The sequence below is a fragment of the Nyctibius grandis genome, chromosome 33, assembly GCF_013368605.1.
Source record: "Nyctibius grandis isolate bNycGra1 chromosome 33, bNycGra1.pri, whole genome shotgun sequence".
In the NCBI taxonomy this organism is placed as follows: domain Eukaryota; kingdom Metazoa; phylum Chordata; class Aves; order Nyctibiiformes; family Nyctibiidae; genus Nyctibius; species Nyctibius grandis.
In genome coordinates, this window is record NC_090690.1 from 2,428,503 (window position 1) to 2,443,951 (window position 15,449).

At 43.3% G+C, this 15,449-nt stretch overlaps 1 protein-coding gene across 1 annotated transcript; it reads right to left on the reverse strand.

The window, feature by feature from the left end:
- Nucleotides 1–4,361: 4,361 nt before the first annotated feature.
- NEFL (neurofilament light chain) lies at nucleotides 4,362–8,921 on the reverse strand. The gene is made up of 4 exons (XM_068421494.1): nucleotides 7,869–8,921; nucleotides 7,220–7,344; nucleotides 5,954–6,273; nucleotides 4,362–4,878 (listed from the first exon to the last, which is right to left on the reverse strand). Exons 1-4 carry the CDS (start codon nucleotides 8,919–8,921, stop codon nucleotides 4,703–4,705), a joined length of 1,674 nt encoding a protein of 557 aa, XP_068277595.1. The 3' UTR covers nucleotides 4,362–4,702.
- Between the last annotated feature and the right edge of the window lie 6,528 nt (nucleotides 8,922–15,449).

The following is a 15,449-nucleotide window of genomic DNA, read 5'->3' on the forward strand; positions in this document are numbered from 1 at the left end:
AAATCTGTTAAATAATTGAGGGTCTGATCAAAACCTCTATGATTTGCACATGCCTTCCAATTCTTTACCCTATCAATAATTGGAGAGCAAGTAGTTTTTAATCGAAAGTGTTCTGCGTATTCTTCACTGGAGAAAATGTAAGAGGCCCACAGCAGATAAGCCTTTCAAATAAATCTGAATGTCTTTGTGTAGCAAAGTAATGAGTGTTTCTCCCGCTGATATCAATAATGGAAATCTGTGCTCAACAGCTTGCTGGCTGAGTGACGTTTAATTAAAGCAGAATTAGCAAATTAAATGGCAGCTTCTCTGTAGCGAGCTTATTTGTGAAAGTTACATGTGTATGTGACATAAAAATACCTATACCTTTATGAACAAGAAGTAGCCCAGTCACACTCACCTACTGTCAGTAAGTATTCGCACCAATATGAAATGCCCAATGGTTTGTGAGCACTGAAGCTATTTTCCTCTTGGGTCTAATCAAAATTTTCAAGAGACCACCACTAAAACCAAAAACTAAACCAGAGAACAACATTTAGCACCAAACTTTCTGTTTACGTGCTTCCAAATAAGTTCTAGAATCTGCTAAAACGTCACAAACTGCAAAGCCAGTGGGCTGCCAGCCCTCAGCACAGAAATTCAGGCAGCTTCAGCATTGGGACGAAGAAGGGTCACCTTGTACAGTGAATTAAATCTCAGTGGGAGACTCAGGAACGCTGTTAACTGGCTATTTTTTATGTTATGCTTTCTTTTCAGGTCTGGTAGGACACAGCTACAAGGACCTAGAGATTATTACTTGTGTTGTTTTGATTCTGCTTGCCAGGACTGCAGATTTTTGTACAAGGGGCTGAACCACCACTTCTGCCCAGGGTACATCGACTTTCCTGAACGGGTTTGAGAAGTCACTACACAGCCTGTGCACAAGGCAAACTCCTGGACTACCCACGGGCATGGTGTATTTCAAATTATCCTCATTTCCCCCTCTTTTCCACCTAAAACATATTGCAGCCTTTAGTTATCACCCACAACTGCATTTTTTTTCTCCGCTCTAACACACAAAATAAATTTGTGAGTTTAGTCTATTTCCCACTGCAAATGTTTCCATCAAATCCTAAGAGAAATAAGCAACTGGTTAACACATTTCTAAATATTTATAAAACTCTAAGAACTGTTTAATATTTTATGTTGCCAAGAGAGGTTTTGTCTACTGACATCTGCAATCAAACAGTTTCAAAAGATAGCATAATTCCAGGGCAGAGATGCATAAATAGTATGTTATTTGCCTGTTCTGCACCAATTACTTCTTCAGACTGTGCATAACTAGTGAAGGGATTAATTACTTTCAGACACAGAAGTTCATTAAATCAATACAAAAGACTCCATGAAGGAAAAAACAATAATTAAAGGAAGTTACTGTCAAGATTTATGCATCTTATTTAAAGTGGGCCATCAAGACCCTCATGACTTCAGGAGCTGGAGGGCTCTAAAACAGGACCTTTTTACTGTACGGGGTTGTGGAGATGCTACAATTAACAGATTTTCAGCATCCCAGAACTAAATTCCAGGTGGAAACAAACTGGGGAGTGTTACAAAACACAAACAGGTTGCATTTGCCAGGGAGCTGAGCCAAGCACTAGAATTTTCTCCAGTCGTCAGGGTCTGTGCTTTTCCTATTCACATGTGGGCTTTCGTCCTTCTCTGTTCAGGATTAAACTACCCTTAACTAATCTAGGAAGGCAGCAAATGATAAATTGTCAATTATTTAGTTACTAGAAGGTAAATTCCTAGAATCTGGATATTATACCTGTACAAGTTTCCCTCTTGCTGAGTGGAGGGGGATTGTGTGTTTATGGGTCTCTCAAGAAAAGCATTCAGGACCTCCTTGTATTTGTCTTCCCTGTGATGAGATCTCAGCCTGATCCAGACCCTGTCTGCCCAAACAGAAAGAGAAAATCCAGGGAGAGGCTCATGGCTTTACTCGCAGCTGCAACTTGGGTTAAAGTTTCTATCGTTTCTCCCTCTGCCTGCTTTTACTGCATTGCGTCAAAGCGAGCTCCGGGATTTTCAAAGGTAAAACAAGTGTCACCAGCCGGACCCCCACAACCCTGAGAGCACCTCGGCACACAAACGCACGCTTCCATCCTCCTCCCACCGATTTACCTCAGCAGCAAGGCAGGACTGGGGGTAACAAACCAGGCTGGACGGTCACTGCGGCTTGTCACTCTCTGCAGCTCATTGCCACAGCTGAGACTCACACATTTCCTGCAGAGTCGTGAAACCTCTCCTCTAGCTGCAATACATTAAAAATAACATAAGGAGTGGGGATCGGACTGAGATACACTGCAAGGAGAAATGTGTTTGCTGGTGTATCTCTAAATGTGCTGGTTTGAGAGCATCCCTAGCAGCCTGGTTGCAAAGATTTGGAGAGCTGCAAGCCATGTTGCTTCCCAGAAGTGAAAGGGATACAAAGGACTGAATGAAAAAGTTTATCTGCAAAAAAAAAAAGACATGAAAGAGGAAGCAAAATCAGGTATTGCAAATTAAAAGGAGCTCAGAGTGCTTGGAGAAAGGTAGGATGGGGCAGTGGTTTTAATATATGCCAATCTAACAGTGGTTTGGCTGGGCTGAGTTCTGATCTGGGGTTTAACGTTTTTTGCTCTGTAGGAGCAGAATCTCTCTCCCAACTGAAATGCCATGCTAAGCATTTTCTGATAGGTGAATGTCCCAGTACCATCTCTTGGACTCACTATTCTGCTGTGTTCGAACGAGGGTATCACATACCAAAAGGAGCAGGTCTCCTGCAATCCCATCAATAGCTTTTAAAAGCACTGAGCGAACAGCGTGGTCAACTCTCTTGCCCACATCACTGCGAGTACCCCCCACTGCTCGTCACTGCTTTCCTGGAGATGGAAAACAAAATCTGCTCTGTAAGAATAAGTCTGCGTAAACACACATAGAAAAATCTTGATTTAAAGCAGAAGGGAAATGTGGAAAAAAAAAAAAAAGAAATGTTGCTGAAGAAAGGGAAAATTTATCTACTTGTTTGCCTTCTGGTTCTCAAAAGCAACAAAACCCCCAAGAAAGCAGGGGTGGGGGGAAATTAAAGTATTTGGAAATGGTACTGGAACTCCCTGAACAGGAACTACTGCAGTTATTACCTACGCATACAAGCTGTTTCCTGAAGGTTTTACCAAAACTTCTTTTTCTTTCTCCTGCTGTTTTCCCTGGGAACATGGAAGGAAAGAATTGTTTTAAGTGCTTACCTCATCCATCATAATCTTCTTTATAACTCTTTCAACGCTGAAAAGGGAGATGCTTTTGGAACACCCCTAAAATTTGTACAAAAGACGCTTCCTTTCTCTCTGAACATAGCCATGGAGGAGAGCCCATGCAGATCAACTGATACCATGAAGTCAGTGTACAAAATTAAAAGTTACCCCAAAATCCTACGCAAATATCTAGCTAAATGTGACTGTGACAAGTTCTAGTGCAGCCACGCAATGCCTGTTTTAATGGGCTTCATGTTTATTTAAAACAGTTTAATTTGCAACATTAGTCTAGTACTTGCCCTTAGCACAAGGTTTAATTACATACAGCAACTTTAGCTAATTGAAAACAAATAGGCTCAGACTACAGGACATTGACATTGCTTTCAGAATTGTCAGGCTTTGCTGCTTTTTGTGCCTGATCACAGCTTAGACCTTTGTCTGGCTCATACTCAAAACCTTTAAAGGCCCTGGTGACAACTCAGTGGAGGATGAGCCTCTTCAGTCCATAGTAGACTGAGTTAACGCACCCCAAGGAAGGCAGTTCACATTCCAGTAGCAGAGAGAACTCCCCCATCGTCCTTCCCTCTAACACCTCATCACAGCTTTTTTTTTTTTCTATATACTCCAAGTCTCACCTACATCCAGTCATTCTTCCCTTTCATCACTGAACTGTCAGACATCAAACAACTTCCTACCAATGTTTAACAGCCGTGTTTGCATTTTGCTTCTGTATTGGTTTGTTAAAATTTTTTTTCAAAATGCAAAAGGGAGCTTGTGCACATGCACCAGCCCAGAGACACATCACAAAGCTAAGAGCAGACACCAGTGTTTTCAGCATTGTAAAATTTCCATGTGAAATTTTACAGCCCCATCAAGAAGTTTTGTCCACCTATTAGTCCCTCAAGCATATCAGCCAGAGACAGAAATCAGTATCCCATATCCTGTTACACAGGCTTGAAAGATGCATGATACAATACACCACTTTATCAATCTTTTAAATGCATTAGTGACACATGACACAGAGAAGGGATCTGTGTAAGCATTTCTGTAACTTTATTGACTAGCTTTATTGCACACACTTATTGAAGCCTCCATTGTTTTACCCACCCAAGGTTTCCATAATTATTTTAAATGCAAGTTAAAGGTAACTTTCATTCCCATTACTTATTTTTTCCCCCCTTTTTATATTTTAAGGTTCTGAATCACCCAAAAAAGACATAACCCCTGAATTCATACGTGTAGACCATGCAGCACTCAGGCAGCAAGCCAGTGGGTGCTCTGCAAGCATACTGATACTCTGCACAGAGAGAAACATCATAGATCATTAACTTTAAACCTCAGTGGTCACTGAATTAAATATGTGAGACTGCAATTTTAGCTCAGTCAATCATGGTTTATTCTGTTGACCTGATGAGAAAGCTTAGACTGCCTAAAAATCAAGCCTTCTTCTTCACTTCACTCTCTTCCTTTCCTGGTGCTTCTTTCTCTTCCTTCTCCTCAGCAGCTTCCTCAGCAGCTTCCTGAGTCTCCTCTCCTTCTTCAGCTGCTGTTTCTTCCCCTTCTCCTTCCTCTTCCTCACCCTCTTTGGCTTCTTCAGATTCTTCTTTAGCACCTTTGAAAGGCAAAAAGAAACATTTCACATCTATGTACTGTTCCTAATCCCAATTTAATGGGAGCCAGCATACCTGCACCCTTCAATCCCACGTTTGGATAGCAGTCAGCTAAACATGATGGGACCAGAAACTGATTTTGCATGAAAACAGGGACATTTATCGAGGACCTGCAAGGGAGACCAACAGAACTACACAACCAACTTATCCTAGATGTCAGAGGGAGTGAAACATTATATAGGTCTTCTCAAAATCATGGCCTTGAAAAATAGTAATTGACTGTGGCCTCATTGCTTTAAGCCTTATCCAAAGACTTGAGCTCAAAAAGGAATCTTGCCATTGCTCTCCAATTGGCTCTTCAGCTATCATTTCATTATACTTAATCTTTACATTAATGAACTCCTAGAATGGTTCAATGGTAACCAATGCATTTCAGATATGTTTAGGTTAAATCCTTCAGAGCTGTGCAACTGAAGTTGGGAAAAGCAACTCTGGATAACATTCCTTTCACATTTTCTTTAAAATGTAAGTTTGGTAAATAAATTATGGGGCAGCAAGGAAGTGGCATATACTTCAGTTGAACATGAAAACTACCTAGACCTCAGGCAATAGATATTGCTATCCACTGAATCCAACAGTTACACCTGCAGACATCAGCTGATGTTCCTGCTATCACAGGATACTCTCTGGGAATTAGTATTTAGCTCAGGATGTCCTTCTTCCTTCTTTCTGAGGATATCTGTAACAGCTAAGTACCATTTGCTGCCATATGAATATAACGTTACATGCTGTTACAGTATTATCATTCTTGGTTTTGGAAACTTGAATGGAAAAACATACAGTGATTTCCAAGGGAGTATCATCTGTCCTATAATCTGCCTGATATTGAGCATTTACCTTATTTTCCATTCAATATTGTCTTTCCTGCTTACATGCTGCAAGCTTAATGCCACAATCCTTCGCTCATGTGAGCAATGAGAGATCTAATCATTAGACAGTCATCAGGATTTCTGGGTTCTACCCCATATGAGCAGGGTGAAGCAGAAAAGTGAGGGATTTGAAAGTAACTATAAGTACCTTCCTCCTCTTCTTCAGCCTCTTCACCTCCCGCTTCTTCCTCACCTTCCTCTTTCTCTTCCTCCTCACCTTCTTCTGCAGGGGCTGCCTTGGCTTCTCCCGCTTTGGCAGCCTCAATTGTCTCCTCTATTTCAATCTGTTCTTCCTGGACGTGACTGGAGTAGTACGTGGGGAAGGAACGGGTTGTCATCAAGTAGGAGCTGGACTGGAGACCACTGTAGGCAGACCTGCCAAAGGTCGGGGCAGTCTGGGTGTAGCCACTGGTGATGCTTCCAACACTAGTGAAGCTGAGTCGGGTCTCTTCACCTTCCAGCAGCTTCCTAGCAGAAAAAAAACAAATAGAAATGACTTAGTTATTATGTTGCAGCAGTATTCAGCTATGGACCAAGATACTATTATCCTTTGAGCAGCACAAGCCCTAGACATTGCATACTTAGGAGTGCAAAAACTAGCCCATAATGAATAACTATGTGGTAATGCTACCCCATCTTCTTGGAATAATTTAAAGTTTCAGAGGTGTGCATTACTGGCAAATTAATACTTTTCCTTGTTAAAAGAAATAATGGGAAAAAAGTCTCTAGGATTAGGTTCCTATAGCAGGTGAAGTTAGAGGTGTTTTTTGGTAGCGTGCAGGGTTGCAGAGAACAATGCAGATGTAACATTTTGATGTTATGTTTAGCTATTAGACAAGGTTTATAGTCAATTTCTCAATATTCCCCCTTGTGGCATTCACAGAAACTCTGCTTCAGCATTTGCCATTTCTAACAGTATCTGGGACAAAACATTAAACATTAGCAGCAATTCTGCTGTAAAATATTTGCTTTGCAGGAGATTGATTCTGTGAGTTAGAAACAAAGCCCGTTCTTAAAAGCATGTAAGGGATTCCCAATTTTGGGAACACAACCATCTGTATTAAGAAGTTCCACTGATACAAAATCTCTTCAGTGTAAGTACAGAACAGGTATTTTTATCTGTAAAGATGGAGAACTAAGATGATATATTGCCAAGCTGACAGTTCTGTATGCATACACATACAATTATGCCCACTGAAGTTGTCTACACTACAGATTTTGCTTTAAGAAAACATTTTGCCTCAAAAGCACTGCTTCTTCCAATAGCAAGACAACGGAGAAGACCTGATTAAACTCTGACATCTATCTATGAAAAATTTCTGCTGGAGGAATAATAAATAAAACGAATTCTCTTTAAGAGAGAACAGGATCCTGACCCGAGTTCTGACTTATTAAAACGTTCCTCCCATCATACCTATATGCTGCAATTTCGATGTCCAGGGCCATTTTCACATTGAGCAGATCTTGATATTCTTTCAGGTACCGAGCCATTTCGCTCTTCGTGGTTCTCAGCTCGTTCTCTAATTTGTTGATTGTATCCTGTTGGAAGTAACAATATTGACAGCGTAAAATTCTTAGTCTAGCAATAATACCTTGCATGGAATTTTTCCAATCCTATTAACATAATCTTGCTCTAGCAAAATGAACAGCTCCAACTCCCCCCTCTTAGACAAAAAGACACCATTTACCAAATCCCACCTTCCCTGGGAGGGTTTCTTCCCACCCTTATTTTTCCAACCCTATTTAATGTTAAGAGCCCAATTTTCTGCTATGCAAGGACTAAAGCATGCATGAAATTTGTGCATCACTTCATTTTGGTTTTAGCTTCTACGTGCTTTTTCTAGTTTCAGTTCAAGGTTATCTTTTTTACACTGATATAGTTCAGCCTTTATCAGTATATAGGAGAAATGATGTATTACGCATTATAGCTCTGTGGCATTTTGCGTTGTAATTTTATTATCCCTCATAGTTTAGATATGTAGTATAGCTGCAGAATTTACGCCTGAGCTAGAAGCAGTGACCCCCTTTCCAGGATGCCCCCCGCAACCCCCGACCCCCCTGACCTGCAGGGCGGAGATGTCGGCGCTTTGCTTCTCTTCCAGCTCCTGCAGCTGCTTCTCCAGCGCCTCGTTCATGCCGCGGGTGGCCTCGATCTCCAGCGTCTTGGCCTTGAGCAGGCGGCGGCTCTCGGACACCTCGTCCTTGGCGGCGCGGACGGCGTCGGTGTTCTTGGCCGCGCTCTCGCTGAGGACGGTGAAGCGGCTGCGGAACCACTCCTCGGCGTTCTGCATGTTGCGCGCCGCCAGCTTCTCGTACTGCGCGCGGATGTCGCGCAGGGCGGCGGAGAGGTCGGGCTTGGCCGACACGTCCATCTCCACGGAGAGGTGCGCGTACTGGATCTGCGCCTGCAGCTCCGCCAGCTCCTCCTCATGCACCTTCTTGAGGAAGGCCAGCTCGTCCAGCAGACTGTCCACCCGCTTCTCCAGCTCGGCCCGCGCCAGCGCCGCCTCGTCCGCGCCCTTGCGCACCTCCAGCAGCCGCGCCTCCGCGTCCTCCCGGCTCAGCACCTCCTCCTCGTAGCGCGCCTGCAGCCCGCGCAGCGTCTCCTCCAGGCTCTCCCGCTCGCCCTGCAGCGCCTGCTTCTCGCTCGTCGCCTCCTCGGCGGCCAGGCGCAGCTCGCGGATCTCCTGCTCGTAGAGGGCGCGGAAGCGGGAGGGCTCGGCGTGCTTCTGCCGCAGCACCAGCAGCTCGGCCTCCAGCACCTTGTTCTGCTGCTCCAGCTCGTGCACCCGCTCGATGAAGCAGGCGAAGCGGTCGTTGAGGTCCTGCAGCTGCGCCCGCTCCTGGCTGCGGATGGACTTGAGGTCGTTACTGATGGCCGCTACCTGGCTCAGGTCGAGGCTGTCCACCGAGTGCAGGAGGGAGCCCGAGGCGCTGGAGGTGGCGTAGCTGCGCCGCACCGACACCGAGGAGACGGGCGCCGACAGGCTGGAGTACGCCGAGCGCGCCGAGCTGTAGCCGCCGCCGCTGCGCATCGCTGAGACATGGAGCCGCGGGCCCTCGGCGTACCGCCGCTTGTAGGCGGGGAAGAACGGGTCGTAGCCGTACGAGCTCATGGCTCCGGGGGGCCAGCAGCTGCTCTGCGGACAGGCGCCGCCCGACCGCCCCTATTTATTGGCGGGGAGGGCGGGCGGGTGCAGCCGCCAGGCGGGGCCGGGGCGGAGCGGGGAGGAGCGCGCAGGAGCACCGCCGCGCTGAGGTAGGGCACGCCCCGCTCCGCGCCTCGCGTAGCTCCGCGGCTCTTCGCGGGTGCGGGGGCCTGCGGCAGGGCTGGTTAGCGCTCCTGTTAGCGGTCCCTGGCATGTCCCCGTCCGTCCCGCCTCACACCCCCCTCAGCCCGCCCTCGCCTTAGGCCTGCCTTGGGCCCACCTGCGGCCTGCCTCGGGCCCCCTTCGGCCCTGCCCGAGGCCCGCCTCGCCTCAGGCCTAGCTGCCGACCCCGCAACCCTCCAGGGTTGTGCGTAACACCCCTCTTCCCTCATCCTCGGCTTCCCCACAAGCCGCCCTGGGAGATGCCCTGAGGAGGTTGTTGGAAGCTCCTTATTGTGGCCGGGGTCTCAGGGAGGCCCAGTGCCTCAGGGAGGCTGGGGGCACGCAACCCTCACTGCACCTCAAAACCCCCAGAGTGCCTGCATAAAGAGCAATTTTTTTTTTTCTTCAATTGCAGTTTTTGCGAAGTGTGTAGGCTCCTCAAGTTCCTGCTGTCCTCACCATGTCCTTGGTGGCAAGTGGTTCCTAATAACGAGGTAATTACATGAATGAAGAAACAAATATGGGGTGTGGTTCACAGTCCTAGCAGAATGCATTAGTTATCTAGCTTTGCTTCTTCTGTTCCTTGAGATTCTCCAGAGGCAAGTCTGTCTGAGACTTGGGCCATAGGGACCGAGAATCCTTGCCTAATCTGGCTAATACAGAGACTAAAACTGGACAGCTGCATTGCAGCTACCTCTGACCCATGTTATTAACCACTGGTTGATTAAAACAAAATAGTATTTATGTAGTAGAGATTTATGAGAAGTAAGCTAGGAATATGTTGAGCACAGACTTCACTGGATGCTTAAAAAGGCAATGGTAATTTGTCTCTCTGAGTCAGAAGGGCAAATTTATCACAAAACAAACTCTTCAGAGTTTTCTTGAAGAAGGAATAAAGGTAGGTGCTGGTTGGGGGGCATTTATTAAGAGAGATACCACAAAAATGCTTAGTTGCTTCCTAAAGAAAGGAGAAGGATTTAGTAATATGCATGAATTAATCTGTATGCCTGTCACTAATTGCAGTGCCACTTAAGTATTTCTGGCACAAAGATACGTTTGCTTCATACCAGTCATCTACTAAAGGTAAAGCAGGGGTGCTTTAATCATGTTTCCTACTATTTTCTAGTGATCTCAAACAACATTGCTTCTTGTATGGTATCATTTCCATAGGCTTCAGGGCACTTGAATATGAGGGATATTAAACTGTGAAGGGCAGTGGCCTATCAGAGGTACAAAGCTACAGTCTCTTTTAATCTGAGCTCATGCTAGATGGAACGAACTGTACTAAGACCTAGCAAAGGCTGATGTGTCACTATATCACAGTAGAGCTGATGAGAGATTTTGTTTTGCAAATCTAAAGTGTCCCCAGGAAGATCAACAGAATTGCTCCTGATTTACAAGCACTGCAAGTGAGGCTTCTACTGAAAATTTTATTCAAAAGTTGTGATTTAAATTTTAGTGGCAGTTAAATTCATGGGTGTTAGAATAGTTGTCTGTTATTCAGACATTGAATATGCAAAGTACAGCAGCACTGGTATAGTTTTATGTGCTAATAAATTCTAGCTTTAACAGAGATAGGTTTTGACTTCTGCCCAAAAGAGGTAGCTTGTGTAGCTTGCAGAGCACCAGGGAAGAAATGAGCAATATAGACATTATTGCAGATGGAAAGATTCACGGCGGGCTTGGTCAGAGGTTCAGTGGCTTCTAAATGCAAATTATTATGGGATACTCAACTAATGCGAACTGGCATACCTTGTTTCATGCCAATGGATTTATGCTAATCTCCCCTACATTCAATTTGAGTGTAAGGTTTAATTATTAATGGTATCGGTTATTATGCCATGTATTAATAAAGGAATATATCTCAGCTTCTAAAATAACTCCCCTTCATATCCCAGGAAAATACGCTTTGTAATTGTAGGCTGGTAATAGTCTTTCTTATATTTTTTTAGAGAGGGAAAATGAGTGGAAAACCGCTTCTTCTCTGCCAGCAGTGTGTGCCAGGAAGATGGGAAAGCGTGTCTGCAGACAGCCCTGCAGTGTTGAATTTCAGTGTGACTCAGAGGTAAGGATGAAGCTTTGTTACTATAAGGAAAATAAAGCTACTACTGATGGCATCCTACTTCGGAAAGTTGTATTTTCAGGTACAGGGTAGTGCTGACTGATTTCCCCATTCACTTTGTCTCCCTTTTGTTGCTTTTTGCCATAATGCAGAGTATAATTTAGGCCCTTGATATATTATTGTTAGAAAAATCATTGAAGTAGTAGTAAGCAGAGGAACAGGATAAAGACTGGCTTCCAACTAGAATGAAATGGTCTGTGCCGTTTGTCTCATCTGTTTAAGACTGCATTGAACAAAGCAGGCAGGCAGTCCTAGAGATGAGCTGAGTCACCCGGCAGCTTAGCGTTACGTCCCTTTCCATCTGCTGAAGCTAAAGCTCTCTTGCTGTTTTAGTTAGGTGTGGGTCTCATGATTTCACCTAGCATAAACTTTGAGTAGAAGAATCCCAAGGCCAGATTCACCCCCTGAAAACCTCCCCTGGGTTGCCTGACCTAAATAATGCAAATTATCGTGGTGAATGTTACAGAAGTAACAGGAGTGATGTGATAAAATGGCAGCCGTGCAGTCACACGCTGCTGCTGCGTAAGCAAAGGTAAGCAACTCCATGACAATACATTCCTGTTTGTACATTTTCCTCTGCTGCATACTATGTAATTAGCATGTACTTGGTCTATGAATTGTATTTCCTCAAGGAAAAGTTTAGGTATAAGCTCTGTGCTTGGGCCTTATTGAGCACCAAGAAGTTACTTGAATGCAATCAGAGTCAGTAAAAATTCCCCTATGCTGCAGAACACTGGGGCATTGAAGCCTAGTGGGGTTTGCCTTTTTTCTTCTTCTTTTTTTTAAATCACAAAAAGTGTAACAGGTATGTTTGGGTTTGAGGTGGATGGCAGAATGAAGTCCTCATTATCCGCTCCTGGTCTTATTAAGAGCTGTGCCTGCTTAGTTTGAACTTGCACAGATATTGAGCAGTCCTAAGTCAGAAAAGCAAAAGGACTGTTTGTACTTGCTTGGGGTTTTTTATTATTTATTAAGGCACAACTCTGAGAGAGCAGGGAATTAGGCACTCTTGCTGTTGAAAATGTTACATAGCTCTGATGTGTTGTGCAACATCCTATTTTTTATACAGTATTTAAAATGAGATGGTAAGAGATGATCTGTGCATGGTACCTATACTCCCAAAACAGGCAACTGAGAGATACTCTACGTAGTAGAGCAATTTCCTTTCCCAGTGTTCTGTAATTGTTAATAAATTTACTGCAAATTCAAACCCCAACATATTGGCGTTCAGTGACACCATGTGTTATGGATTGATTTATTTTTATTGATAAGATTGATCAGAGCAGTTCTGAAGGAGAAAGGGGAGAGCTGGAACAGGTCCATTGTAGCAGTCAGTGCTTTGTGCCAGTATTTAGTGATGGGAATGCAATAAAGCATGCTTATGGAGGAGCTGTCACTATAGGGTTGTTTATTGATCTTACTACAGAGAGGTGTGTTGCAAAAACTGAGAGAATTCTGATTGAAGCCTCTGAGAACTACACTTGAGAAAAGTCTGTTTCACTGTTTTAGAGTTGGCCCACAATGCTTTCTGTGTTTATAGCTACTTCTTTCATTAAAACTTCTAGGAGGGAGGGGAAACCACAAAGAACGTTCTTTGGGGTTTATTTTCACGTGCGCTAGAATTTCTACGTCTGTCTGGGATGCTTTTAAGTTTTGACCCTGTGCTGAACACACTTGAAAATTGCTGTTGTATGTTACTAATGCTCTGCCTCTCAGGGGAATATTTTGAAAGTCACAAGCAGGAGTAATGGATGTCCCATTTTCTTTCCCTTGTCCCGAAGTTAGGAACCCAGACCTTAGGTCTACGTCTAAAATTAAATCAAAGTTTCTGAATGAGTTTAATTGAAATGTGCAAATGAAAATACTCTGTTCTGCTTAGATTCTCTTATCTACTGCAGTTTCTTTTATGAATTGGAATGAATCTGACATTTTAGGAAGTCTGCTTCCTATATTCCAAACAGCCCTTTTAATATGAGACAACACTAACGTGAATTGTCAAAGCCCATGTGGAATTTTGTCTGCAAGAGCTGAAATACAGTATCTGGAAGACACAGAAGAAATGCTAATAAGTATTTAATTTATTTCTTTTGAACAACTATCTGCTTTGTTTGTGCCATATATAGTAAGTGCCTGAGCAGCTTTCATTATTTTATTATTGCTTACACCAATTCTGTTTTGCTGCGCACAGTAACATTAATTTGCTCACTTTGAGTTTGTTCTGTCTCTTGATTACAAGAGCTAGAGGAAACAGCCAGCCACTTCTTTCATCTGAGCTCTACCAATGAATGCTTAATTACAAGATTCATTAGCTTTATTTACTCTTTGGATCAGGACACCAAACTAGGCCACAAAATCTGATGGCAGATTCTTCCTTGCAGCTTCAAGGGTTAGTTCTTAACTCCCAGAATCAATTAAATAGATGTTCTGCTGATGGAACTGCAGTATATGAATAAAAATTACTAAACTTCTGCAGCCAGTGCACCTAATTTCCACATCAGATCTTGAATGCATCAGATTCTTGGTATTGGTTATTAAGGATGATAGTCAAGGATTTATGCATATATGGCATAGAACACGCAATGCAGCCCATTGCTCTGCTTTTATGCTAATGTAACGTAATTGACACATTTGCAGAGGTCTGCAGGGGTTTAATCTCTGTCACTACTTATCCTAGAGAGAAAATGGCTTTGCACCACTCTAATGCATACATTAAATTATAAATTATATGGCCTAATTGAGAGGCTCTCATGGCTTGTGGTAGCTGTGAAAATTTAAGTGTTTTCTTGATACTACTAATAAGGGCAGATGAGGAGTTGCTGTTTTTTCTCTTTATTTGTGCAGTTTTCTCAGGGAAATAGGAACATTTTGCTTTCATTAAAACTGTTATTTTTTTTGTTCTTTTCTTTTTGAGTTTGGGGGAGTGAAAAGGGAATTGCTCAAAACTGTAACTCTGAAATTTTGAGCCATGAGCAGATCTTGTGGTTTTTCATTGCTAAGTAATAGAAAGATTTACTTGTTCAGGGTTTGGAGTTTTGACAAGCTCCCAGGCTTTTGTCTTATGTCACTACATCTGAACAGCTATAATGTTATGTGACAGCCATTGCCTTCTATGATTATAAAACCTAAAATATAGTTAGCCCCATAGCATGGGAGAATCAGTTCAGCCTGGGAAGAGTCTCTGTTTTGCTGTTAGTAGCAAGAACACGATAGGTGTTTCAGGGAGCCCTGTGCAGGTACTAAGCAATGCCTTCTGCCTTTGGGCATTCACAGTCCTCACAGCAGAAGGCAAGGCTTGGTTAGATCAGGACCTGTCATACTCCTCTAAAATTTCTGCTATCCTGATGATAAGCTCTTAGCCCTTACTGTGACTAGTGATAAAAACTGAAATGGTGAGCTAAATTTAGCTGTTCCAGACATTTTGTTTGTCTCTTCTAAGCATTTGCAAAATGTTTACATGAATAAATCTTTGCTGATTCTTTTCCGTTGGCTTAATCATCATAATAATATTTTTCTTGTTTGTTAAGTGTACGTTCATTAACTCTTTTCACAATTTTACCCTCTGTCTAATCCTGTTCCAAGGGTATATTTTCTCTATACTTAACTGGTGCCAATAGGAGTTTGGTGCTGTTTTTGTGGAGATCTGGACCTTAAGGACTTTCAGTTTTAGTATTTTCAGCACTTGCATTGTCACTTAGACCCTTTAAAAGCCCTCAGGTTAGCAAAAACTTGCAGCATGAATTTGGCTTTTGTATAAGAGAAATGTATTCTTGAAATAACTTCAGAAGCACTTAGCATCTATAACTAACCAGTCTCAGTCTGTTTATTTGGCATTGCCAAAAGCTACTCAGTCATTTGTTTTAGTGACTCCAAAGTCTCAAAGGGGTGTTGTGGCTGTTGAGCAGATGGTTGTGAATGTTACCTTCAAAGTGATAATGTTCTTCCTGTCTGACAGCAGAAATGGTGAAATGTGCACTTACACTGGCACCAGTAATTAACTAGCAGGGGTGTGGGAAATTTACCTAGCTGGTCCATTGCAATTGGGATGAAATTCCTGCAGCAGCTGAAAGGAGTGCAGTTTCTAGGCCTCCACAGTAAAAAAGAGATAAATCTTCAAGGGTCTGCTGGTTCACAAACATGGCCATCAGAACTGACTAGAAATGGTATTAACTTTGTTTTTCAAGGAGAATAACCTGGCCATTTATTGTGAGGTG

What these genes read in the sequence shown, in the direction of transcription:
- NEFL (XM_068421494.1), bottom strand. Translation starts at nt 8,921, where the DNA reads ATGAGCTCGTACGGCTACGACCCGTTCTTCCCCGCCTACAAGCGGCGG. An exon ending in CCGACATCTCCGCCCTGCAG is followed by an intron (nt 7,345 to 7,868) that starts GTCAGGGGGGTC and finishes TACTTCCAACAG; the next exon opens with GATACAATCAACAAATTAGA. An exon ending in ATCGAAATTGCAGCATATAG is followed by an intron (nt 6,274 to 7,219) that starts GTATGATGGGAG and finishes TTTTTCTGCTAG; the next exon opens with GAAGCTGCTGGAAGGTGAAG.